Source organism: Haliotis rufescens, unplaced genomic scaffold, assembly GCF_023055435.1.
Source record: "Haliotis rufescens isolate VD_foot unplaced genomic scaffold, xgHalRufe1.0.p SCAF_17, whole genome shotgun sequence".
In the NCBI taxonomy this organism is placed as follows: Eukaryota; Metazoa; Mollusca; class Gastropoda; order Lepetellida; family Haliotidae; genus Haliotis; species Haliotis rufescens.
In genome coordinates this window covers 32165033-32193008 of record NW_025963857.1, presented here as the reverse complement: position 1 = coordinate 32193008, position 27976 = coordinate 32165033, and the positions used below count along the sequence as shown (strand labels likewise).

The window sequence follows — 27976 nt, the reverse complement described above, 5'->3', positions numbered from 1 at the left end:
ACTGGTTGGTGTATTTATTATGCTGTTGAAGCTAACTTGCCTCTTCCTTGATCTGTTCATTTCCTGGAATCAGGTAATGTTTATGCATCAGTTGTCTGAATTTTGTACATACCAAACATAACATAATTTAACATTTGCCGTGTATAAGATGACCGCTTTTTATAAAAGCTCGAGGGTCTAACATTCATGTAATACAAACAAGACGACACTTGTCATGTATCATTTACTAAATATTACCGACAACGGACGTGTTCGCAGATTCGAAAATGTCAGTATATGATAACTGCGTATTATAACACATGAACACACTTAACTAATCAACTGCCGGAATGTAAAGTGGATCATACATTCAATAGGCCAACGCATATCCACAGATATGATGAAGTATATTCTCTGCAGAGAGCTGAATTTCACTGATGCATAGCCGGAAACACAAATGTGAGCTAACCTCGACGGATGATCGTAAATCATTGATTGAACAGAAATAAGGCATTGTCCTTCATGGTACAATTGGTCCTCTCATGAACATCATATCGTCGCCTACACCGTGCCCAATCGGAATTTGGTGTCATGGCGGATTCCACACGCTGAAAAGGTAAGCATATTGATCAAATATTTAATTTATGTCTCCCCTACATTGTATTGCTACCAACCCTAGGTAATAACAAAAGTTCTTCTCATCGTCATGTGCACATTTCTATGGCCAAGGATCTTTCATTTAACATTTTAAACATTTATCCCGTTTACACATATACCTGAAAAGACTGCTAAACACACTATATCTTCAGTCATATGCTTGTCGTATAAGGCTACTAGATTGACAGGGTTACCTGATTCGGTTGTTGGCGTGTCAACGTATCTCGTGGGTTGCTTCATAATATGAATCACCTTTTTGTTTGTCAGATCCAGACTCGTTTATTTACCGACAGTTGCCGTACAGATGGAATATTGGAATTCGTCATAACGAAACACACAAACTATATACTGGTGCACAAATAGAGGCCTTAGGATAGTGCACGTTATTTATTAATCATTCGTAAAGGCGGATCTATGCCAGCGATGTAATCCCATATATTTAAAACAACGTACGTGTAACACGTTTGGGCTGAGGAAATATCTTTATTGTTGTTCGGTGTACGCTAATCATGAATGAACGTACAGACTACAAACCTGAGCTAAAGAGCCCCTTTCATCAAGGATCTGCATCACAAAGGTGACAGGAATGGGCACTACCGACGACAGAGCAATGCACCAACCAATGATGACGGCGAAATAAGGGTATTCATAACCCCCGTATGTCGGTGGTTTATAAGAAGCGACAGCAAGACCCATAGCAACCTACAACAGCAATGAAAGAATTGGGTTTTTTCAATACCATATCACAAAACATACATACATATTTAAAAATATATATTATATAATGGGTTTGTCATTCCTTTCAGGACAAATGTACTTCTTATTCAATTGTCACAGTTTCCAATAAGTAAAACTTTAGTTTTGATTATGTAAACAAAAGTATGCATTGACAAACGAAGTTTGACGGGTGCATCTACAGGTATTTAATGATTTAACACTACCATCAGGAGGGCGGGTACGACGATGAAGCACATCAGCTTATAAATAACTGGAAGTCGTTTTCCAATCATTGCCTCCACGTCAGCAGCGAAACGCTTCATACCTGGAAAAAGAGGAAATACAAATTGACTACTGAAGAAGAATTCGTATTTCAGTACTGAACGTTATTAATTCTCGGTTAATCAAGTAATAAATCAAAAACCAAAAGTTTTCCGTTTCTCAGTCTACACTTCGTTAAATGGATTGCTTATCTTTTATGCAGGACTCTGAGGACTGACACATTTAACAACAACGTTTTTCATAAAAAACATCATATATTGTATAACTGTCACAATGCATTACCATTATTATAGGGTGAATATGCCAAAATACACAAACAAAAGAATCATGAAATTACCTTTCAAGACCGTCTTTCTTAGTAATAAATGTGCCCTTTTGGATAATGTTTACGTGACGTTTCTGTTTGTGTTGGGATAGTGTTTACGTGACGTTTTTGTTTGTGTTGGGATAGTGTTTCTGTGAACCTATTTGTTCGTGTTGGGATAGTGTCTATGTGACGTTTTTGTTATTGCAAGGATATTATGTTCTCAAATGGACGTTTCTCGACGATGCGAATATGACAAAATACGTCAAGATATTACTTTTTTAATGTGGAAAATACGATGAATAGCATGACAATATTACTACAGTTTCACGGCGGTGGACACAGGAAATGGATGTCAAGTAACCCTACCACGACTGAACATTATGAATTCAAGTACGAATATATATTCTCGTCACACTTGACTGTCAATATCGTTTAATGTCATTATGAATACAGCAATGACATTGTACATGCCCGAAAAACAGTAAAAACATGTACACCTTACCATAACACCAGCCGACAACCAGGCATTCTAATGTACCGATGAGAAAGCATGCAACAGCAGCAACATACCAATCAAATAACTGGAACATGTACACTCCTGCCTGGAATATATAAATAACAGGAAGTACTGGGCGGTCAAATTCTTTAATACTGTATAATGAACAGTGAGTGAAACCGTGCTATTTGCAAAAGGTAAGACTTACACGTTTACATTTATAAAATGATTTTGAAATGTTTGACTATTTAATAATGATGCTACCAGCTTTTCAGCCTCACGCGATGACACATATATGATATTTGATATGAAGTAAATGGTCTTTGTATTGCACTTTTATGTTATGTTAGACGTATTAAGACACATGGGCATATCTAAGGTAAGTAGGCCTTTGAAAATGCATTTATCACCTGCAGCAGAATACTCACATTTGTTGTGTAAGGAAGCCCGGAAAGGAATACAAGACTCATGAACAGAGCGGCTAAAATAGTCTGGAGGTGTTTGACGTGAAATCGGCGTGGCAAAACATCTTCTATACAGGCAAGGGCAGCCTCAATATTTCCAAACTGTTAATATAGAACGCAAGCTCAAAAATACGTCCCACATATGGAATGGGAAGACATTATTTTCCATTGATCTATTAAAACACATTACTTTGGAAAATACTTCCAGCCAATAGATTGCAACTTTCGGGGAACGATAACAGCAAACCTTTCCCGTGAAGATCCGGGTTAGAATAGGTTTTCAGCAACCCATGATTACACTATGCTTTCGTAAGAGGCAACTGACGGGGTCGGGTGATAAGGCTCGCTGACTTGGTGAATCATGTCATCGTATCCCAAATGCGTAGATCGGCGTTAAACAAACAAACAAACCAAGTCACCGAGCCTGACCACCCGATCCATTTGGTCGCCTGCCTATTCTCACAAGGAATCTGTACGGGTGATGTGGTGGTTGAATAGAGTACTCTAAAGGAATTGATGTATTTGTTAATCACCGTTGTATCGACCCCCATCATCAGGACTATCAAGAAGAACAGCACCGACCAAAGATGGGAGAACGGTAACAGGGAAACTGCCTCTGGGTACACGATAAACCCAATGCCTGGACCTATGAAAACATCCATACAAACTTTGTTTATATAATAATCAGTACAAATTAGTAGAAATAGTACAGGCTTGGGGTTTAAAACATAATAGAATGGGAGAGAGAAGGGTATGTTGGTGTATCAACATTGATATTTGTTTTTATTAATAAAAAATAAACATGGAAATTATAGCGTAAGGAAAACGACCACGACCACCTACCCAGTAAATTGACTACAATTTACTCAAAATGATAATACATGTAATCTTTCAAAATGTTTCAAAAAATGTTTTGGGACCAATTGTTTTATTGGTATTGGTAGTTTTCCCATGCTAACTAACCTGAAGTGATGACATCAGCTACGGGTTGTCCGAGATCATGCGCCAAGAAACCCACAGTTGCAAACACCACAAACCCGGAAAACACACTGGTCAACTCTCCTAACAGAGTGACTAGGATGGAATCTCTACAAAAACATATCGTACCTTTACTCAAAAATTTACATATAATTTTAAGTCATATCGGCAATATTCCAGCCATATCGTGACGAGACAAATGTATATATTAACAACAAATATATTCAGAGTGTAAGAAAAACCTGTAATCGAAGGACAGTATAATAACTAGATTATCATAGATTGTATTTAAAATTAATTTGAGAGCAGGTATAAGAATAAACTATCCATTAACAGCACAACATAAAAACGGGTCTATAGATCGCTAGAAACCAACATTAGGCCACCACACTAAGGTCTGAGGGGACTTACAAAACTTCTGCTACCTGCACCTTTCCCAAGAAGGATTACACCATCCTTGCTGACGATTGTATGCAAGTTTAGCTATTAATGTAATATGCCAAGCATACTACTTTACAAATCTAGCATGCATAAAAATACGTTGAATGACGTGGAACTTACATACCCTCTTGGGGGGGGGGGGGGTAATTTTACGCTACAACAAACCCCCTCGAGGGTAGAGCCACTAACAATCTAAGTTACAAATTAGCACTACCAATTCATAAAATAACACCTTGTACATCAAAACTTATCAAGTGATTTAATTTCTTTTAAAAATTCCAAGAATGAAACGAGAGCTAATATTGACATGCTTCACGGTGATTCTTACATCACAAGGGATACAGAATGGAGGATCCCCACCTTCCAATAAGTAGTAATGTGTATTTCTGTTGTGGCCAATACGACCTCGACACATTATGACCCTTTCAAATCTGGACTGACCATCCAAGTAGGTGTAACCAATAGTGGGTTTCATTGCATGCAATTTGTGATTATGTACTTGGATGTCCCACTTATTTTGCACTAAATCTTTGATGTAACATCTATTTACAGGTTTATAATCACTGTGTGGGAAAAGAAGTGGTGTCACAGAGTTGTTGAGTGCTGTTTTTGCAGCATTTTGTCACCAATGATTCCATAATGGCTGGTTAGCCAACAAAAGACGATGACATATTGGCCCGTAGCAAGATCATTAAATAATTCAAGAATTTCGATTAAAAAGTGAATGTTTACATGACATATTGTAATAACCTGAATGCACGGTTTAAGGCCGGACTCATCAATATTCCAGCTATATGACGGTGGTCTGTAAATAATCGAGTCAGGACCAGACAATCCAGTGATTGATATCATGAGCATCGATCCACACAATTGGGATCGATGACATGCATCAACCAAGTGAGCGAGCTTGACCACCCGATCCCGTTAGTCGCCTCCCACAACAAGCATAGTCGCCTTTTACGGCAAGCATGGGTTGCTGAAGACCAATTCTAACCCAGATCTAACGGGCCATTTGACTTTATTATATGGATGTATCATACAGGTTAGTTGTAGGTTTGCGTATTGTTTTGGAGACTTTTTGATATGCTTTGGATTGGAGTTATAAAATTCTGTAGTTATATAATGTAACCAAAGCAGCTGTTGATAAAATTTCATTTTTCCTACCACACGTCACATTTAATTTGTTTGGTTTTTTTTACAAGAAAAACTGACAAAACCCTTTCCATTGTCATAATGAAGTCTCTGCGGAAAGCGTAGTCCGCTGTACGATACCGAGTTTATGGTTTGCTCCCAACATTCAAAACCTACCTGACAATGTTGTTATGAGGAGAGTTGTGGCTTGACATGGTGATAATAGTCCCCCAAGCAGGACCCACTGAGAAGAACACCTGAAGAATTGCTTCTAGCCACACCTGAGGAAATATAACCGAGGACAATATAGCGTTCCTGGTAATATCCGTAAATGACTCGTTTGTTTGTTTGTTGTTTAACGCCGCACTCAGCAATATTCCAACTATATGACGGCGGTCTATAAATAACCGAGTCTGGACCAGACAATCCAGTGATTGACGTCATGCACATCGATCCACGCAATTGGGGTCGATAACATGCATCAACCAAGTCAGGGAGCCTGACCACCCGATCCCGTTAGTCGCCTCTTCCGACAAGCAGAGGCGCCTTTTACGGCAAGCATGGGTTGCTGAAGACGTATATGATTCGTAGTAGGTTTGTCGTTTTCCTGTTTCAATTTGAATATTGGTTGAATTGTTTTAAGGTTTACACCTAATTGTACACATCAAAAATAATAGCTGAAACTGAAGTGTGCCAAATGTTTTCTTAACTTAACATCTTGATCATATTGATATTCAATAACTGCTATCTGTGCAGAATTCGGGCTCTTTTCCAAATTAGGTGGAAACAAAACACCTTGATGTGGTATCTTGGGAATGTGAATGAACAGGCACTTGCGATAGAAATAAATTGACCGACTGACACATGACACATGACACATGATTGAACAAATATAGATAATACAATATGTGTATATTCCATTATGCCAATATAGAGACGGTTGCGTGTATGTAATCGAATCTAGATCCCACAAACCAATGCCTGATAACATGAGCACCGATCTGCGCCGACGGGTTACGATAACACGCATTCTCTGAACGTAACCACCCGACTAATTCTAGAGGTGGAACCATACTGTGTGGTAATAACTTTGACTGTTAAGATCGAAAACGAAAGGACTTTTGGAAGTTCAATTATTCTCTATTAAAAGACGAAACTTATGTAACACTCGTTCAGACTACCATTGAAGAAACAAAGCAGCAGTATAAAAATGAAGATAATAACAAAGAAACCGAATTTAATATAGACAATCAACATTTCTGGTAAACACTTCTTCTTATGATAATAGGTAAGACAATACAACATTCAACCTACAATTAAGGAAAAAACAACATATACGGAAAAGAAAAACTCAAGAAAAGTTAACTTCTGACTAAAAAATTACATGAATCCCCGGAGCAAACAGTGAAACATCCGGCAGAGATAATGATAGTCAATACAGAATTAGAAGAAATCATAAAGCATAAAACAAAAGGGTTGCATGGTACGGACAAAGGGGCAATGGATGGAACAAAGGGGAAAAAACCAACACATTATTTCGTAGGTTTGGAAACAGGCAACTATCTTAATAAATCCATGAACAGAATAGAACAGGAAGATGACAGAATGACTGAATCACAAGCTGATATACTAAAAGAAGTAAAAGTCTATTCTTCAAACTATACTCAAACATGATATTCCTAAACTATCTAATGAAATAGCCCAGAGGTTAAAAGGTGAGCTGACATACAATGCGGTACAAGAAGCTGTCCTGGGCCAGATATTCGGCGGAATTTATCAGATTGTTCTGGAATGACCTTGGGAAATATCTGATAAAATCCTTAAATGATACTTACAATAATGGCCAATTATCAATATCACAAGGACAAGGACTAATAACGTGTATCCCAAAAAGGAAATAAACCAAGCAGCATTTGAAAAACTGGCGACCGATAAGCTTACTATCTGTATTCTATCAATTCGTATCAATAGCAATATCATAAAGGTTAAAATCTGTTTTAAACCTCCTGCCTAACGAGGATCAAAAAGGATTTATGGCTGGATATATAAGATACAGTGGTGAAATAACAAGACAAATCTATGATCTACTGGACTACACCGACAACTATCAGATACCAGGTTTATTATGACTTGTATATTTTGAAAAGGCATTCGATAAAGTTGATTGGGAATTCATAGACGAAACACGAAACTTTATTGGTTTTAGAAATTCAATAAGAAGATGGATAAAAACCCTTTTACAACGAAATGCAATCATGTATACTAGTTGATGACTTTGGATCCAATTTTTGGAAAATATACAGAGGTTGCTGACAAGGTGATCCTTTGTCTCCCTATATCTATAAAACAAGGATAGGATAAACAAAAGAAGCGCTCTAGAATAAAACTATGTCAAGACAGGAACCTGGATTTGGGGCAAGATCCGTTCGATCTACTTGGAACTAAATTCAGTACTGATCTTGACTAAATGATTGGCTTGAATTATGATAATGCATTTAGAAAATATGAAATGTCCATTCGGTCTTCAAGAAACTTTAATCCCTAAGAGAGAAATACCGTGCTAAAATCACTAATTCTACCAAAAATAACCATTTATTTTCATTTCTACCAGATCCACCAGATACTAAGCTAAAACGTTTTAAAAAAAAGGTGTTTCTCATTCATTTAGGGAGGTAAACCCGACAAAGTCAAATTATATGTGAAACATCAGATGGAGGTATAAAATGTCCCAAAATACTAGAATTAATAAATGCGCAAAAATAGCAATGGTATGTTGAGCATTAAAATGGAAATCAAAGTGGTGACCATTATTCTTCTTAAATATACCTCGTTCTGGACACGATAATGCATTCGAAATTACCTGCAAGACATTAAGATTACAAATGGTTACTCAGATATATAATATATACTACAAGGTCCTTATAAAGGCCTGGTGAAAATTCATAGATAGCACCCACATTGTGCGTATAAATGACAATGGTATCCCAGCACAATATATGTGGCATAACGAGAACATTAGAATAATTCATATCATTCGAAACCTTTATAACCGTTTTCAATTTGAAAACCAATGTTTTAACCTACACAGGTGTTCTTCTCGCTGTTAAACAATACTGTCGAAGATAATGATTACCACAATTTGCAATTATCCTACAATATATATCATCTGAACAAGCAAAAAAAGATTTTACAGTATTTCTATGAAATACCTATTAAAAATATATGTGAGAGAAATAATCATTTTGCTAAATGGGAGTACGAACATGGGCACGATATTGAAGAACAAGACAGGAATAAGGATCAATCTTATCACATTTAGATGCACGAACGGTTCCAATGGTTCCAGTTTCAAATTTAACATCACATATATCCAACAAACTGTCTTCTTACTAAAATGGGATACGTAGACAGTACAAGTTGTCACAACGGCTACTGTTCTGACGAAACAGAAGATGTTCTACATATATTTTTGGAATGTAACAAAGTCAGCTCCATCTCGTAAGACATGAATATTTGGATATCGCACCAAATACATGGTGATAGAAATATGGATATTAATGACACCTTCCGTTCCAGGTTGACCAAAAGGATCCGTATTGAAAGTTATTTGTGTCATGTGAACTTGAACAGAAATCTACTTTCATAACACTGACCTGTGATTGCTGCAGCCGGTTAAAATCAGGAGTGACATAATACAGAATCCCATCCAAAGAACCCGGCATCATGCACGCCCTGATCAGCAGCACCGTCAACAGTATGTATGGCATCAATGCCGTCACATACACTACCTGTTGAAACATACATAATGATTTGTAGTTCATCACGCTGGGATAAATCTATGCGACTATAAAGTATATTACACATGTCACCCCCACCGCTCGATAGGTCAAGCGAGTTCTATCACAATAAAATGGTCATGATCCCCTTGTAAAATGGCCAAGCTTTTGTTATTGCTCTGTAGTCTGTGTTTAACAAGTGAAATATTCATCAACTTGAGCAGTGTTTTGAGTCTTTGAACGGATTAGTTTTGTAACATGTGCTGTGACGTAAACTTACAACCAACTCACTGAAAATATGAAAATAAGAGAATATATTTTATAGCATTATGTGTATGACTGTACCTATTAAAACACATTGCAGTTGAAAACATTATGAATATTACCTTGCCAAGAGACCTGATCCCTTTCATGATGCACAGGAACAAGAATAAACATGTAAGAAACCAGCAGATGAGGAGATGAAGCTGAACGGTGCCAACATCCTCTATCCCAGAAGAAATACCCAGCACTTTGTATCTAAAACAAGGGATCAAAGAAATGTAAGTGGTGTAATATTGTTCAAATAGTCGAGAAGTTAATATTGCTTTTACTGCCAAAGGTTCCACTTACTGCCAGAATTCTTCTGTTGCAGTATGTCCAAATGCCTTCGTCGCCCCAGAGCTAATGTTGGCTTCACCAGACACCTCTTTTACCGCAAGGTATTCGGTCAAGTTTGATATTGTTCCATCTATCTCTGTCGATCTATTAATCCCACCTCGTAAAGCACCAACAGCCACACACTGACGAGTGTTCCACGCGTTGCCACATGTTGTCCAGGGCAGGACGGTGGCGAAGGAGCTGTATATGTAGTAGAGGGCCCAGGCAAACACCATACTGTAGTATGGGACGATAAGGCAGCTAATAGTCATGATACTAAAGCCAATACCTGCAGGTACCAAGTGAGATACAGTTTTATATAATGTGACTATGCAATATTTGTCACCGAACGTGGTGAACATAGATAAAGTTACATATCTATCTTCAAAGGTTGAGGACAATTTGTCAAAACTAAAAGCAAATGACATCTAAAGTTTACTGAGTAATATATGTCAAATTGCGGGACTAACTCTCAGATATATCTCAGATCTTTGAGAGCTGGGGCATAGGACTTTCATGCCAAAAACAGGCATCACCATAGTCACCAGTTGTTCTCCCCTCCTTGCTGATCTAGGTTTTTTTATGAATATGAATCAATTTCTGTTTGGATTGGCAAAATCAAACCAGGGGAATTTGGCAATATCGTCAATATTTCAGCCATATCGTGGTGAGAGAAAGAACCGGTCTTCGAAGGACAGTAAAATAACTAGAAAATCACAGATTTTATATAAAATTAAGGTGTAACCATAAAAAAGATTTCACAATACAGAACACTACATGATACAAACAGTCTATACATAGCAACTGGCGATTGTACGTCCTTTTAGCCATAGTAAGATATAAATATTCTTTTGAATGACATAGTTTTCTCCTCCATTGACAATTTATATATATGAGGTCCTATCAGGGGGACAGCAGCTTTACACTACTTTCACCCCTTTCGAGGATACAACCACTGACAATCACAGAGTTTTTAATTCATTCTACCAAATTTAAAAGGTCATCTGTTGTAACATATTAACATTATTATCATACAATTTTATTTCTTTTTAAAAACACTAATTAGACGAGAAATTACATTATCAAAAGATATGGACGAAACAATGAAATAATTATCCCTTGTGGTAGAAAAATATACACAGTCAAGCAGGGCATGGTTGACTGTCATTCTCTCATCACAAGGAATACAACATGGAGGATCCTCGCCTTTGAATAAATATTCATGTCTATAACGAGAGTGACCAATACGACGTCCTCACAAAATGACTTCAAATCTGGACTGACAAGAAAAGGAGGTGTAACGATAGTTGGTTTGATTTCATGTAACATATTGATACCCACCTGGGTATCTCACTTCCTTTGCATTAGATCTCGGTTGCGACATCTAATAACTGGCCTATAATCACTGTATGGGATCAGAAGTGGTTTGAGATTTGTTGATTGCTGCTTTAGCTGCAGCGTCAGCTATTGACTTGCCAATGATGGATAGGCACCCAACAGAAGATGATGTTGCATTGGCCAGTAGAAAGATTATTAAATAGTTCAATGGTGTCCAGTAAACTGGATGCTGACACGAATTATTTTCAATAGCCCGAAGACAGGACAGAGACTCTAAACATCAGCAATTCACTATTTTTCAGACTGTTTGATATATCCTATGGTGTTAAAAGTTCCTTTGATTCGGCTGAAAATTGGGAGAGTAACCCAGTAATCTATTTGAAAGAGCATGGATCAAACGATAGTGGCGCTGGCTTCAGCGTCACCATCATGGGATCCATCTGTAAATATTGATACTATTGATATTGATATTTGTACTTCTTAACTGATTATATTCTTGTTGATACTGTAATTGATTTGTTTCTGATTTCATTAGTTTCGTCAATGTCAGATCTACCTGTGGCTTTACCACTTGCCATCAGCCTCATCAGACATATTAGTGTCAATAGGAGAGGTTGGGAAAGATCCAAGACAAAGTATTAGACCTTCATGGTGAATAGAATCTAGCCGTTTAATGGTTCTTTCGCAGGCTCCACTATAGATGTTGCCATAGTCCGGTTTTGAACAGATACTTATTCACTTTGAATTTGAAACAACGTCAGAAAGATCCATCGCCTTCAGACATTAAACTTTCAGAATTTCATGTGCTATAAAAGAAAGATGGTGATACAAAATTATTCCCAAACTTTGGCTTCCTTTACAACTTTTATGGGAGTGCCGCATAGATGTAAGTCTGGGACACTAAGGCGTTTATATTTTCGACAGAAATGGATGCAATTAGTTATTCATTTAGAAAACATTCAGCGGTTACATTGTGTTTGTTTGATGGTTAGTTGTTCAATGCCGAACCCATCAATATTCCAGCTATATGACGGCGGTCCGTAAATAGTTGAGTCTGGATCAGACAACCAAGTGATTGACATCATGCGCATTGATCCAAGCAATTTGGATCGATGACATGCATCGACCAAGTCAGCGAGCCTGACCACCCGATCCCGTTAGTCGCCTCTTACGACTAGCATAGTCGCTTATTACGGCAAGCATGGGTTGCTGAAGACCTATTCTCCCCCGGATATTCACGGGTCCGGTCTGTAAGTAATCGATACTGGACCAGACAGTAGTCCGGGGTTGACATCATAGGTATTGATCTACGCAATTGGGATACGAAGACATACATCAATCACAATATAGATCTAGAACACGACTGATAACTTAATCTGACCAATAATCATGTTCTCCCTTTATGTCGTACAATATTCCCGCAGATTCAGCCTTTGGTGTCTACATTTCACAACTTTTGAGTTTTGACATGTTGACAATTTTTACTTTTGACATGTGACCTCGTTTGTTGTAAATAATATACTTTGAATGTGTTTATGATGGTGCAACTTGATATGCTCTCATTTTCGCGAACACCCGGTATCATCACTATCTCAAAGTGATTCGCAAACACAAGTTTATGAGATACATATAGTTAGAATCAAACGATAGATGCTGCCTTTAGCAGATATTTCTTATGATTATGGAATAGGTTTTCGTCGCTTATATTTTCTTCAGAATTTATCCACATTTCCTTTCAAGAGATATTGTTACAGATGGATTTGGCAGTAGCATGCAAAACAATATCATTTTGTGGTCATTCCAGCACTTGAAAGCTCTTTCATACTAACCTTTCATTAGAGGACACATTGCCCACACTCCTATGGGACCTTTACGGGAAAATTGACCGAGAGCAACCTCCAGGAAGAAGAGAGGAACCGCCACAGTAATCGTGAATATGATGTGAGGGATCAGAAACGCACCTGCAATATCAGTTGGAGAATTGAATTTTGCCCGCACGTTCACAAGCCTTTAAATATGAATCGCCTATTGCTGCAATCCATTTAAAATTGTAGTTCATAAAACGTGATTCGGTCTCATATTAACATCATCCAAGATCATATCACATCTTATACCATCCCAGATATCATGTATTAATCAAACTCCAACATAAAGTTTGTATCACTTGCTCTTATTTACATATTCTTTCAAACTTTGGTGATCCATGTCGAGGTGATTTGTTTACCATATTTTGAAGAACATCCTTTCGGGTTTAAATGTTCACTTTTGTCCACTTTTTGGCACATGTTTGCCGAAAAGTGTTCTTATACGTCCACATTATGCAAGATATGAAAAACAAGTGCAAATTCTCATTCACATGAATACATCAGATAACGCTCATGATTTAAACAAGTGTTTTGTCAATTATTGTATCACGCTGTCATGTGGCAGTGAATTCTATTGTTGAACAATGATTGTGGCTGCTTTTCATTTTTTGGGTTGTGGTTCGTTAGACGCTCATTGCATTGTGTATAGACAGTAATTAGTCGTCAGGAATGTGGTGCTGTTTAATGTAGGCTGTGGTCAGGAAGTCACTTTTTTATGCCTTGGACTCACGTACAATATTCTGTAATGATCTAGTGCCACTAGACTGGAAAATCTCTCACACATTTCATCACACATTTTCATCTGAGAATACATGAAGACCGGCTTTCGTGTGAAATTCACCTCGGACTCCCTGACTAGGCCCATCTCGAAAGGGTGAATATATACTCACACGGAAAATAAACGCAAGTGGTTTTAAGCAAATAGGTAACAAACACGGAACCATAAATTGATACGAGTTTTAGCATGTTGTGAAGTCTGATGGTGTTATCAATATTTTTGGTTGCATCTTGGAAGCCCCGAGTTAAAACGCAACATAAAAAACGAATCGCCAAAACGAACTATTTCAATGAATATGTGGGTATCATGCACCCATTTCTCGCGAAATCGAAAATGCACGAACTGTCACGAACTGTAGTGGGTATAAAACTGTGGCCGATTCTTGGACCTACCACTCCTCGGTCAACAACGCCACGCCTAACTCAAATTCAGAGAAACCAGGCTATCGGACGTTTGGAAGCTGGAGAGTCTGTCCAAGATGTTGCCCGTCATTTCAACGTTAACATAATCACAATTTCCCGTCTCCTGCATCGATACAATGCTACACAGACCACAGATGACCTTCCTCGGAGCGGTCGTCCTAGGGTCACCCCACCTCGACAAGATCGGCAGATTACCCGTCAACACCAGCGACATCCGTTCCTAACTGCAAGTGAAAGTGCTCGACAGACCATAGGAACACATTATCGACACATTAGCCGCGACACTGTGATCCGACGTCTCCGCTCCAACAACCTCAGATGTCGCCGACCAGCACGTCGTCCTGTTCTCCAACCACGGCATCGACAAGCACGACTTCAGTGGGCACAGGGTCATCACAATTGGCGTCATCGCGAGTGGAGGCGTGTCATCTTCTCTGATGAAAGTCGCTTTTGTGTCTCCCATGCAGACGGAAGAGTCAGAATTTGGCGGCGTCGAGGTGATCGTTTCGGTGACAGAAACGTTGTGGAAAGGGATCCATGGGGTGGACCTAGCGTCATGATATGGACAGGGATTGGACTTAATGCGAGACTTGGACCCATGTGCTTTCTGAATGTTGGTCAAGGTCGGGGACACGGCGTCACTGCTCAGCGGTATATCGACCAAGTGATCAGACCCCACGTTGTTCCATTTTGTGCACAACATCAACAACACATTTTCCAGCAGGACAACGCTCGTCAACTGCCGATGAACTACGCACGGCTGCTCTGGGTGTGCAGGAGGATCCCTAGGGCCTTCACAAATCGTCTGATCCACTCAATGTACAGGAGATGTGTGGCAGTGATCAATGCTAATGGTGGTCAAACCAGGTATTGACTGACATTTTGGGTATTGACCCGAAACTGTGTAACCCCTTAACATTTGAAAAAAACAATTATGTCATCTGCCTTTTAATCCATTAAACTGTCTTCAGTCACATTTTTGTCAATCTTGCCCTATTAGTATTTCTTGTCTTTACTGTTGAAAATAAATAACATGTATACTGCATACTCGACTAGCGTTTCTTTTGCTCGTGAGTATACTATTAGCACTGACTTTTGCTATTACCACTGTAATTTTGTATTTGATACTGACCACTTCCATCATAGTATATATTCCCATTGAATAGTGTACTGTAACTCTGTTTTATACTGCCATTGTATTTGCCTTGCAGTAATTTATGGTGATGTGTAAACTTAGTTTATTTTGTAATATATGTGTTGGTTGTGTACCACTTGTTGTTTGTTTTACGTACAGATTCTTGGGTTAACTTATTGTTTTGATTTGGGAATAGACACGTAACAACGCAGATCATGTGGGCCTAAAAGGGCCCTTATTGTAGATGTACCTTGCTCTTTATATTGTTGGTACTATGGGTGGTAATGATGTATCTACAACTGTGACACTTACTGCATATGTCGCCACACATAATGTCGTTTGGACATGATCATAGCAGTAACACATTTTGTGGACCTATCGTTGTGTCAAAACGTGAGACGCATTGGACAAAAATCTTTATTTACGTATCAGATTTATTCATTTGGTTACAATAGCTTCAGTTTATGCCAAAACTTGTCTTACAGACGTGCTTCTCAATATATGATCTTTCAAACATCCCTAGTCAATCAAGGAGAGCTGGGACGACAAATTAGTTTAGACAGAGACCCTGACAAAGCTGTTACCTAGATGTGACAATAAGTTACCGTCCCGTACAAGTAACATACCTTGTATGTTTTTATAGCAAACAAATGTCATATGTGTTTTCACATTTTAACATGTCTAGAAAGTATAAAATGTCCATATATGGCCCAAAAGTAGGAAGTGCTTCTTCTTTAAACGTCCTTCAATCATAGGGTTTAAAATGAAATCTAACAACCAAAGCATTTTAGAGCAGGTTAAATACTCTCGAGTTTTGTCATATTGGTCACATCCGGATAATCTTCTCCTACAAATACATTTTATACAACAGTTTACAAAGACGTTCGAGAAAAGACGAAAAAAATTTCAACTCATTCAATTTTTATATGTTTCTCTTCTAATAATGTGACTTCATATCTTCGTTTGAAGTTACGTCGTGCAGTTGAATTGTCAGCAGTTGTAGTTTTTGAGTCATCAGACTGTAATACAAATACCAAAAAAATCACTGATGTTTCGCTTTTTCTCACAATTGATGAAACTCGTGCACATAAAAAATACCTGAACAATCATATTATAATCTACAGCCAATACTTTCTGTCCTGTTACTTACAGCTAACATATTAAATATAATAGATGTGTGATAACTCCGAAATGCTATGGCCTTATCAAGTTGGCAAGACTTCATGTACTAGTATAATCATACTCACGAGATACTTACAACGTTTGCCCTTAAGACTGAAAATGGAGGCTGTAGTGCATCCGATGTTCCCTTAAGTGTCTTTTTCACTAATCTTTTTCTCAGATACTGCAACACAGCGTCTGATCTAAGGCCCATCATGTGACGAGGTATTTCTCCAATCTCATTGAAGATTCCTGTAGTTACTTACACTATAAAGAAACGTCACTTATCAGAGTACCGTTAAAAAACTGCCATAATTCTTACAAACGAATTTTTACCGTTTACCAACACAGCATTAATACGATAAAAATGAACCACAAACGAAACGAAATGAAACAATCACATTCTGGTATTTGGCTTATTTTTATCAAAGAACCACTTTTATCAAAATCAACATTATGTCTGCAAATACATATATGTTAACCATGTTATTTCGTTTTATCGTCAATAAGCAAAATTCTTTTAAACCAATGAAACTTTCAGGTTATGTTATCAATATGTAATCTCTTATTTTGAAATGCAATATATACTCGCCGCCAAAAGACACGCAAAGCATAGAAACATAAAAAGAAGTATGTACGTTAAAAAGGGATGTTTCCAATGTGCACCACTTAACGACTAAACTAACAATCAGTCGAGTGTTACTTGATTCTTATCACGATATGCTGCACGTGATTTCAAAACTTTACACGCTAATACTGCCCGAGACAAATGATGCATCTCGAGTCATGGATCTATGACGTCACATGTGATGCGTTCATGATAATCTAATATTTCTTGTATATGAGTACGTTTTCATTTTGTACCCAACATGTATGAGATACGTACTTCTTTTGGCGATAAGTATATATTGTCATAATGTCGTTATTTAACCACATGTGTAAATCATGCTTACCTTATCTGAGAGGTTAATATACTTGCTCGCCATTCTTGCCTTTATGCATACCTGGTTCATAGTCTTACAAAGTGTGTACACCTATGCACTGAAAGTTAGACCTTATTTGGCCTGTTATTGTGACAAATAATGTTGAAGTGACAGATTATATTTTTTTGTTTACATTTGGGGTCATCACTCTGAAATAATACTTATCGAACATTCATGAAACTTCCAAGATTTAATTGATTATTACTTTGTCGAGATGAACAAATGACTAATCATTTTTAGATTCCCTCTCTACAACGACCACCTGGTTGCTTTGTGCAGGTTTTATTACCACTGCCTCTTTTAACCGATCTCTATCAAACTTACTGTTGTACAAAGGATACTCTACAAGGTTAAACTCATTTCCGTTAATATCCTTACACTATAGGGACGGAAAGGAGGACTCAGACCAAGCAGACCAGACCAAGCCGTAGATGGTTGTCGGTTGTTAGAATGGCCCATTAACAGTGTTTTAGGCATAAAATAATGGACATTTTGAAGCAGTATTACGCATATGAGAGATGATATTAAAAACGACAGGAATTCCAATGCAATGATATTACTTTTTTTAAAACAAACACCCCGTCGGTTTCACAAGTACCGTGTCGAGTCAAATATAGCCATGAAAAGTTATATATTTTTCGTATATGAAGTCTATGCCTTTTCTATAGCAGTTTAGTATATTCCGTAGTAAGACCATTGTTGATTGAAAAAAGCGAAAAAATAACAAAAGGCATACGACCTATAGAGTATTTCTTTGGCGTTGACCGACCATTCGTTCTCCTGGGGGAGCTGACATAAGCTCACCGCGGAACTTCGTACTAGGTGAAGTTCCGCGGTGAGCTTATGTCGTACCAGGTGATCCTGGGTAGAATAGGTCTTCAGCAACCCATGCTTGTCGTAAAAGGCGACTAACGGGATCGGGTGGGTGGTCCGGCTCGCTGACTTGGTTGATGCATGTCATCGATCCCAATTGCGTGGATCGATTTTCATAATATAAATCACTTGATTGGTCTGGTCCAGACTCGATTATTTACAGACCGCCGTCAAAAAGCTGGAATATTGCTAAAACAACAAACCAACCAACCAACCAATCGTACCAGGTGAGCTATAAATGCTATCTTTCGACATATTTTATGAAAAAATCGTACTTGATTATGAACAGATTTCGCAAGACGGATGACGCACGCCGTACAAAGACGGATGGCAATATCTCACATAGGCCTTTCGGCAATCTTATACGTAATGAAAAAAAAGCTAAGTAGAACTGTCCTATGGGGAATTAAATACTTCCGGCATACGTATGAAAATGTTAACATGAGTATCCAAACGTTCCTCTGCAATCATATCGGAAGACATAATCAAAACCTCTTGGTTTTTTTAAAGATTATGTGAAATAGGGTTTAGCATTTAAAGGAGCAATCACAGGCCTCCTTTCCATTGAAATGGTAAAATTGAAAACGTGTGTGGTTGAGTTCGGAGTCCCATGCCATGTCAATATACAAAATTTGAACGTAATCGGACAAATTCTAAATTTCGACCAATCAGAGGCCTCTATCTTGTTGCCATGGTAACACAATGGTAATGAAATAAAGGCATGTCGCACAGTGTCCGTGACTAGACCTACGTAAATATCTGAAAGAAATAGATGTAGTAGTTTAGAAGTTGTCCAGACAAATTGAAATGACGTAGTAATAAACGGCAATAACTACCCCGAAATGAAAAAGATAATTGCCATGTGCCCAACTATACATGTATGTTGAATTGGTCACGTGTACAAAGTTTAATTGAAATCAACCAATAAGTTCAGAAGAAATTATCCAGAAATTCATTTTCTACGGAAAGACCGACAGACAAGCGAACACGTTGATTCCATTATAAACTGACGTCAAAAAGAAACTGTACCAACTGAAAATATTTCAGACAAAGTATACATTTTTTCGATGAAGTCTATCTAAAACACATAACCTAAATACAACAATAGTGTATGCAGAAAATGTTAATCGTCTCTTACATGTTTGCGAGATAACACGTGGAAAAGTGAAAAACACGTACACCACGGACAACTGCAAATGCACGTGCGGGTAGGGGTATAAAACGATTGCAACGGCAAGTCAGACATCCACAGTGATAAAAAAACACAAAAGAAATGCCACGACTCACAGTCGAACAACGTGAACGAGCCTTGTGTATGGTACAGATGGGAGCCACCCACGCCCATATTGCACGAATCTTCGGTTGCTCCCGTGTTGCCGTTACCAACTTGATGCAACGTTACAGACAGACAGGGCGGACCGCTGACAGGCCAAGAACAGGCAGACCCAGGGTGACCACGCCCCTGATGACCGGTAGTTGCGTACCTTGCACCTCCGAAATCGCTTCCTGACAGTGACGTCATCGGCGACAAATGCCTTAGGTCACAGGGTTAGTCGACAGACAGTGGCCAGGAAACTCAGGGCTCATGGAATCAGGGCTTTTAGACCATACAGAAGACAGCTATTGACATCGCAACATCGTCGTCTGCGATTGAGATGGGCCCGGACTGTACGACGTTGGCAACGACGTGACTGGCAGAGGGTTGTCTTCACTGACGAAAGTCGATTCTGTATGTTTAGGGCTGATGGAAGACAACGTGTTTACCGCCGAAGGGGTGAACGAACGGCGGCATGTAGCATGCAGGAGGTCGTACCATATGGTGGAGGGAGTGTCATGGTATGGGGAGGGATCTGAGGGCAGGAGAGGACACCGCTGGTCATCGTTGACGGAAACTTGACAGCTCAGCGTTACATGGATAACATTCTTCGTCCAGTTGTCCTACCATTTCTGCAACAGCAGCCACGTGGTGTCATTTATCAGCATGACAACGCTAGAGCCCATACAGCCAGAATTGTCACTAACTTCCTCGCAGCCAACAACGTCAACGGCCTGCCGTGGCCTGCACGCTCACCCGACATGTACCCCATAGAACACCTCTGGGACTTTATGGATCGTCGTGTTCGACAACGACCACACCCTCCAGCCAACCGGCAAGAACTGATCTTGACCCTCCAAGAAGAATGGCGTCAAATCCCACGTGACCTCATCAGACGACTGACTTTTTCTGTGCGTCGAAGAGTTTTTGCGTGTATTGAGGCATTTGGTGGTCACACACGCTATTAATGACTTGTTATTGAACGTTAGCGATTGTTTATGTACTCTGCCTATTGTCCATGATTCTGAAAGCTCGAGTTTTGTACCACACCCAACTTTGGGGGGCTCTGACGTCATTCTCGGTCGCGGTATAATTGTCATTTTCAGTGTTGATTATGTTGATATATTGATCTTCTCTATACACTTTACTTCACGCATGTATGTTTTGTTGTTTTTGAGCAAGAGTGATTTCAAACTCTGGTAAAGTTTCTTTTGGACGTCAGTTTACTCCCTAACTTCGTTGCGGGGGTACAATGAACATTGATTCGAAAGGAAGGAGGGTTTTCTAAAGGACTTCATAAATAGATATTTACTTATTTAGATATTTCAGACCTGTAAATTAGAAATGACGACTGTGAGACCATCTTGGATTTCTGAATGAGGTTATATTACTGCACCTTGTGCTGATCATCCACACCAAGTTTCATAAAGAGCACTTTATAGTATGGGAAATAGTCTTAAATAGAGTTAGCTATCTAAATTTCAACTAAGCAGAGGACTTCATTGCTATTGTAATAAAATGTGCTTTGTGCTTTAAAATAGATTTAAATATCTTTTAACGAAATCGACCAACTAAATTTCGACTAATCAGATACCTCGGTTACATTGCCATGATGGTAAGAAAACCTATTCGGTTGAGTCCTGAAATACATTGTACCGAAATACCTTAAACTGAATATTGATCAACTAGCTCTGCAGCTGCTGCTTTCCGTTGCCATGAAAGCAGGCTAGTAACGACAATACAGCTATATTGTCACGAGATTCACCTTTAATTTGTACCAAGATTGAACAAAATCGGCTGATATGTGATAAATGACCACTTAAAGAAAACCTGTAAATAACGATCAGGTTGTTGTTGAGAGGTTGTTGGAATATGAAAGGTGCAGTGCACAAGTTCCATGGCTCTACTATATGTTGTTCCTGAGAAAATGCGCAAAGTTAAAGGAAGAATTTATTCTATTACGAATAATTATAAGAAACCGAGCGGAAACAATGAAAAATATGAAAACAGCAAAAGGTACCCTATATTTCCAATCAAACTTTGTTCATAACAATCTTTTACAATAAGGGGCGATATGTAAAAAATACGCGTTGATATTCTCAATGTTAAAAAAAAATACATTTAGAGTAATTTTAACATATAAGTTTGAAACAGTGCCCCAGTAGTGTACATGCTAATTATACAGTTATATAGGCGGATAATCCTTCTCCGTTTTACTTCCTGATTTCAACATAAAGAAACTGTAACCAGTCACCTAGTTCTTATACAGAAATGCACAGACATATTTGTTTCATGTGCATATATGTGTTGTGTTTCACATTTTGCCAATAGTTCCAAGATAGTGTAAACCGACTTTTTGTTTTAGAATTCGTCCTTCAACCAATTCATTAATTGTATCAGAAGTATTCTTTTACAAAACAATATTCGTTGTCTGGCACCGTGTTAGGCCGTTTGAAATTGTATATCGTTCAAAGTCATGTGTTGCCTACTAAATTAATTTTCCGAGATATTTAGCGTGACTGTCTGGCTTCAATAATCACCAACGCTGCCCATGGTATCTCAAAAAAATACTTTTAGTTGATCACATATTTGCATAACCTCGGATACAACGATATGAACGTTTTTAGTTGGGTTACAGGAGCAAGACATTGGCTATGGGAAGGGTTTAGTCGCTTTCACTTAAAAAGTGATGGTTTGTGATGGTTTGTGATGGTGAATGTGCCCGAAGTGCGAACAGTTTACAAAACACTCGCGAACTCGAGTATTTGACTATGCTCTAACAAAGGTAGAGGAATCGTTACAGCACAATAAATATTGCCCTTAGTATTGATTACATGGGACAATAAGTTTTTGCTACTTCAAACCCCGTCGAAGGTATTGCCACGAACAATCTCAGTTTATAAACTTTTTAGATCAAAATTTGTGAATTTAGTTCTCTTTTTTTCAGAAGAGTTAAGGATAAAATAGGAATTAACATTGCTAAAGAGGACATGCTTGACTGTGTTCTTTTATCACATGGGACACAACACGAAGGATCCCAACAACAAATATTCATGTGTGTATATGTCTTGGCCAATACGATATCGTCGCATAATGACCTCTTCGAATCTGGACTGACAAGCCAAGTTGGTGTAACCAAAAGTTGGTTAAATTTCATGTAACTTATTGATACCTAATTGGGTGTCCCAATTCTTTTGCATTTGATCACGGATGTAAGATCCAATCACCGGCTTGTAAACACTTTAGGGGTGTCACAGTTTTGTTGAGTGCTGCTTTTGCAGCCGCATCGGGAATGGTGTCACCAATAATTCCAACATGGCTAGGTAACCAACAAATGACGATGTCATATTTGTAAGTAACAAGACCATTAAATAATAAAACAGTTTCGATTAAACGTGGATGTTTACATGACATATCATTAATGGCCTAAAGGCACGAAAGATAATCTGAAGAAAAATTATGAACTGTTTATGTGTAGATTAAGCATTAAGATGTGGAAATGGAGCTGTTATCGGGTAATCTTGAAGATATTGTTCTGGATCCAATGATTGTGGCACTAGCAACTGTGCAACATCCTTGGATACATCTGTACCATAGATTTGTAACTATCATATTTGTTTCTTAATTGATAATATTCTTGTTGATAAATACCTTGATTTGTTTCAGATCCACCTCTGGCTTAACTAACTGCCATGGTGGAGAAAACAAAGTTGGATGGGGGCTTTTTTTTCGAGAGGTATTTTAGCAGCAGAAAACAAGAGTCATCAGAAAGATGACATATCCCCCCGGCAGCTGTCTGTAAAGTAACCACTAGTAAATGTGCAATTCTGTATGTAATGAGTCAACAGTTGAATTGTCTTTAAGAAGGAACATTGTTTACCCACTGAATGGTTTTCGAATTCTGGCCCGGAAACGAACCCGTTCCCCAATGGAGTCTAGGTCCAACTTCTTTCCATAAAAGTTGTGAAAAATAAAAATTCGTAAGAAAAAATATATCAAAAGGCATCACTTCAGTATGTGCCTGATAGCTTTGCCAAGTTTCGATAAAATACACTGAGTGGTTTCGAATTCTAAAAATTCGAAAAATCCCAAAATATCAAAAGGCACCACTTCAGTATGTGCCTGATAGATCTGCCAATTTTCGATCAAATACACTGAATGGTTTTCGAATTCTGCCCCGGAAACGAACCTATCCCCAATTGAGTCTATGTCCAACTTCATTCCATAATATATTTTTTTTAAAACAACTAGAAAAATCCCAAAATATCAAAAGGCACCACTTCAGTATGTGCCTGATAGCTTTGCCAAGTTTCGATCAAATACACTGAATGGTTTTGGAATTCTGCCCCGGAAACGAACCCATCCCCAATTGAGTCTATGTCCAACTTCATTCCATAAATTTAAAAAAAATAAAAAAATTCGAAAAATCCCAAAATATCAAAAGGCACCACTTCAGCATGTGCCTGATAGATCTGCCACACACTGAATGGTTTTCGAATTCTTCCCCGGAAACGAACCCATCCCCAATTTGAGTCTATGTCCAACTTCATTCCATAAAAAAATTTAAAAAATAAAAATGAGAAAAATCCCAAAATATCAAAAGGCACCACTTCAGTATGTGCCTGATAGCTTTGCCAAGTTTCGATCAAATACACTGAATGGTTTTGGAATTCTGCCCCGGAAACGAACCCATCCCCAATTGAGTCTATGTCCAACTTCATTCCATAAAATTTTTAAAAAAATAAAAATGAGAAAAATCCCAAAATATCAAAAGGCACCACATCAGTATGTGCCTGATAGATTTGCCAAGTTTCGATCAAATACACTGAATGGTTTTCGAATTCTGCCCCGGAAACGAACCCCATCCCCAATTGAGTCTATGTCCAACTTCATTCCATAAATTTTTAAAAAAAATAAAAATTCGAAAAATCCCAAAATATCAAAAGGCACCACATCAGTATGTGCCTGATAGATTTGCCAAGTTTCGATCAAATACACTGAATGATTTACGGACAGACGGACGGACAGACAGACTGGCTGATCGCTATATCCCCCCGCATTATATGCCGGGTTCTATTCTTACACGAGGTGGAGAAAGAGATGTTTTCTTATTATGAAAAGCTGGATTTGACTGCCTGGAAAACAATTCACTGATGAATTGAGAGCATAGTTCGAGACTTTGTTGCTTAAGGGACGGTTAATCCAATTTATCATACATACTATTAATGTGAGAAGTTCGAAAGGTTACCAAGGCAAAGCAATCGAAAAAGATCGATACAGCATGTTATCTATTTACAATGAATATTTTAATGAACTAAATGATTGATAGTACTTCTGTTTTTTCCGGAAACCACATTGAATATTGGTAATGAGATCATTTGTTTGCAAGTACCAGACTTTTTACCATGCTTTCCATTATTTTTCAAACACAGCTAGTCAGAGATATAGGTCGGTAATTTGATGGATCTGAATGATCCCGCCCAGGATTTGGTGTGAGGACAACAATTGTATTATGCCAAAGAGGAAAGGTCCCTGACGTCCAAATTAAAGATCATTGAATGTATTCAGTATAGTTTCAAGACATGATTCGGGCAAGTATTTTAGTTGCAAATAATATTATCAGAGCCTTCTGCTGTATCATGATCTTGCCCTCTGTAGCTCATGAAGTAGCAATATTCCCAAATTACGGTTCAGCATCACAGGCATAATTAACAGCTCTCAAACATATAAACGCTCATTCTAAACATAAACATTTCATTATATATTCTGATTGCCTTTCCTGTATTCAGGCCATTAAGAATATTTTATATGAACATCCACTTTTACGCGAAATTATAGAATTACATGAGGATCTTGCTAATGGCCAGTACGACATCGTCTTTTGTTGGTTACCCAGCCATGTTATAATCATTGGTAATACAATGGATGTTGTTGCTGCTGAAGCAGCACTCAACAAATCTGTGTTTGTTTGTTTGTTACTTAACGCCACACTCAGCAATATTCCAGATATATGACGGCGGTCTGTAAATAATCGAATCTGGACCAGACAATCCAGTGATTATTTCACATTATCATAATGAATAAATATATGAATAACGTTGTTTTATTATGAGATCAAAATCAGCTCATGGCGCAAGTTCTGCACATGTGAGAACACAGTAAAGCGTTTCGGGTTTGATGAAGCTGCGGAACTTACGTTGTACAAAAACGTTTGGATGATAACTAAATTGAGTTGGTAAATACAATAAAAGTGAGACATTGGTTCGCAATCCCAAATGATAAAATGCCTTACCTCCTCCGTTTCTTTGACAGACATAGGGGAATCTCCATAAGTTTCCGAGACCCACAGAAAACCCAAGCAGAGCAATGATACACTGGAATTTGTTGGACCATTGTGGTTTTACTACTTCTCCTTCTACACATGTCACATCCAATTTTTCCTGAAGAGGCACACTTTCGAGTTGTTCCTTTCCCGTCATCGTTGCCGTCCTCAGTGTTCAAAACTGGTTTTATATAAACGCAGATTTTGTCATTTACCATGGATCGTTGGTTATTCATGAAATCATTGGGCCAAATATGGACCACTGGATAGTGCTGTAGGTGGTCGTGTCTTCATCTAGAATGTGTTTCAGGAGTGATAACGTACCACAGAGACAAGGATCAAAATAAGGGGCAAATTATTATCAGAATTTGCACAGTCACGATCTGCTAAAGGGTGCTCTGTGCGACAGCACGAAACGTTCACTATGCGCGTGTCATAAAAAGTTGGGACACAGAATGCAATTGAATGCGTGCCTGTTTTTAAGCTATTCTTCTATAGCAGATTCATTAACATGTCTCAGGGGCTAAGGTCGTCGTGATGGCATTAGGAAAAATGCTGTCTCATTTAATGCCAGTTACTTTTTACTATTTGTTTGTTGTTTAACGCCTCACTCAGCAATATTCCAGCCACATGACGGCGGTCTGATCGAATAAATAATCGAATCTGGAGCAGAAAACCCAGTTACTGACATCATGCGCATCGATCTACGCAGTTGTGATACGATGGCATTATCAACCAAGTCAGCGAGCCTGACCACCCGATCCCGTTAGTCGCCTCTTACGACAAGCATAGTCGCCTATTGGGGCAAGCATGGGTTGCTGGAGACCTATTCTAGCTTTCATTTGAGGATCGCTCCTATACTATTATCACTGACTTTTGCTATCACCATTGTAATTTTGTATTTGATACTAATCTCTGCCATCATATTATATATTGCCATTGAATATTGTACTGGCACTCTTTTGTTTACTGTCATTGTAATTGCCGTGCAGTAATTTGTATTGATTTTTCAAACTTTTAAACTGTTAATTGTAGACCATTTGTTGGTTTTACACTAGGTTCTTTTACGTACATATGGTTTCAATTTGGGAACCGACACGTAACTGTTGTTTTCATACCAAGCTTCATTCTCTTGACCATTTTGCTTTCTGAATAGATCTTCAAGTTTTAATACAGCATATGTGTTCATGTTGTAACACTTAAACCTTAATATTGTTACAAACGTATATGAGTTTGGATGCAAAAGATTTTGCAAACTTAAGGATAGTGAATTTATTTTGACTGAAGATGAATACCGCAATGCTTTGAATCTAGTTTTAGTCGTTACCATCTAGAATATTATTTATTTTCTAAGCCTTGTATTTTTGGTCAGTATTGGTCAAATACAAATCGTAAATGGGCAACGTTTTGAACACTAAATGCCATTTCAACTTAAACCTTTAATCATTTTACTCTAAATATAAAATCTTTTTGTAATAGTCAGTTGTATAGGATCCTGGTCATTTTTCCTGGCAGTCATAACACATGTGTAGCCAAATAGTATTTTTAAAAACACGAAACGAGAGTATGTATACTAAAGTAATGAGAGAAGAAGTCGTTCTCAGAGGAAGAGTAAAACGGTAACTGAATTGGTGTCGCCTGTGGAAACATGTCTATGCATAAAGGCTGCACACCCTGCCTACAATAGGTTCATTTAGAAATTCAATTCATTTACTCTATCCAAGGGGTCATACAACCATGAAACTCGCTCGCTCACGACCAAGCATGCATCCAGCTTAATGAGTGGGGGATTGATGGAATAGATTATGAGTTGACGACTATCAGATGTTAGTTTGTTTTATTGTTCATGTTTTATGCATACACAAATGATACTATTTACATTTTGGCAACATCTGCCAATAACATGCATTTCAAGAG

The 27976-nt window shown here is 38.2% G+C and overlaps 1 protein-coding gene across 7 annotated transcripts; it reads right to left on the bottom strand.

Annotated features, from left to right (window-relative positions):
* Positions 1-2: 2 nt before the first annotated feature.
* On the bottom strand, positions 3-26370 carry LOC124142550 (sodium- and chloride-dependent glycine transporter 1-like). 7 transcript variants are annotated; one of them, XM_046511102.2, is made up of 15 exons: positions 26030-26164; positions 17520-17607; positions 16664-16833; positions 13035-13166; positions 9841-10156; positions 9615-9747; positions 9106-9240; positions 5630-5733; positions 3866-3990; positions 3436-3548; positions 2867-3004; positions 2445-2544; positions 1578-1678; positions 1171-1338; positions 3-587 (listed from the first exon to the last, which is right to left on the bottom strand). In XM_046511102.2, exons 4-15 carry the CDS (start codon positions 13051-13053, stop codon positions 468-470), a joined length of 1572 nt encoding a protein of 523 aa, XP_046367058.1. In that variant the 5' UTR covers positions 13054-13166; positions 16664-16833; positions 17520-17607; positions 26030-26164; the 3' UTR covers positions 3-467. The 7 variants fall into 7 exon arrangements, with proteins under 7 accessions (XP_046367058.1, XP_048253848.1, XP_048253846.1 ...); XM_048397891.1 differs by having other exon boundaries at positions 17520-19181; positions 26030-26145; XM_048397889.1 differs by lacking the exons at positions 16664-16833; positions 17520-17607 and having other exon boundaries at positions 3-63; positions 449-587; positions 26030-26370.
* Positions 26371-27976: the final 1606 nt, after the last annotated feature.

Coding starts and splice junctions, on each gene's coding strand:
- LOC124142550 (XM_046511099.2), bottom strand. CDS start 26,216: ATGACGGGAAAGGAACAACTCGAAAGTGTGCCTCTTCAGGAAAAATTG. Junction 5,734..9,105: donor ACCGGCTGCAGCAATCACAG/GTCAGTGTTATG, acceptor ATATTTCCTCAG/GTGTGGCTAGAAGCAATTCT. Junction 588..1,170: donor AAAGGGGCTCTTTAGCTCAG/GTTTGTAGTCTG, acceptor TTACCTTTTCAG/CGTGTGGAATCCGCCATGAC.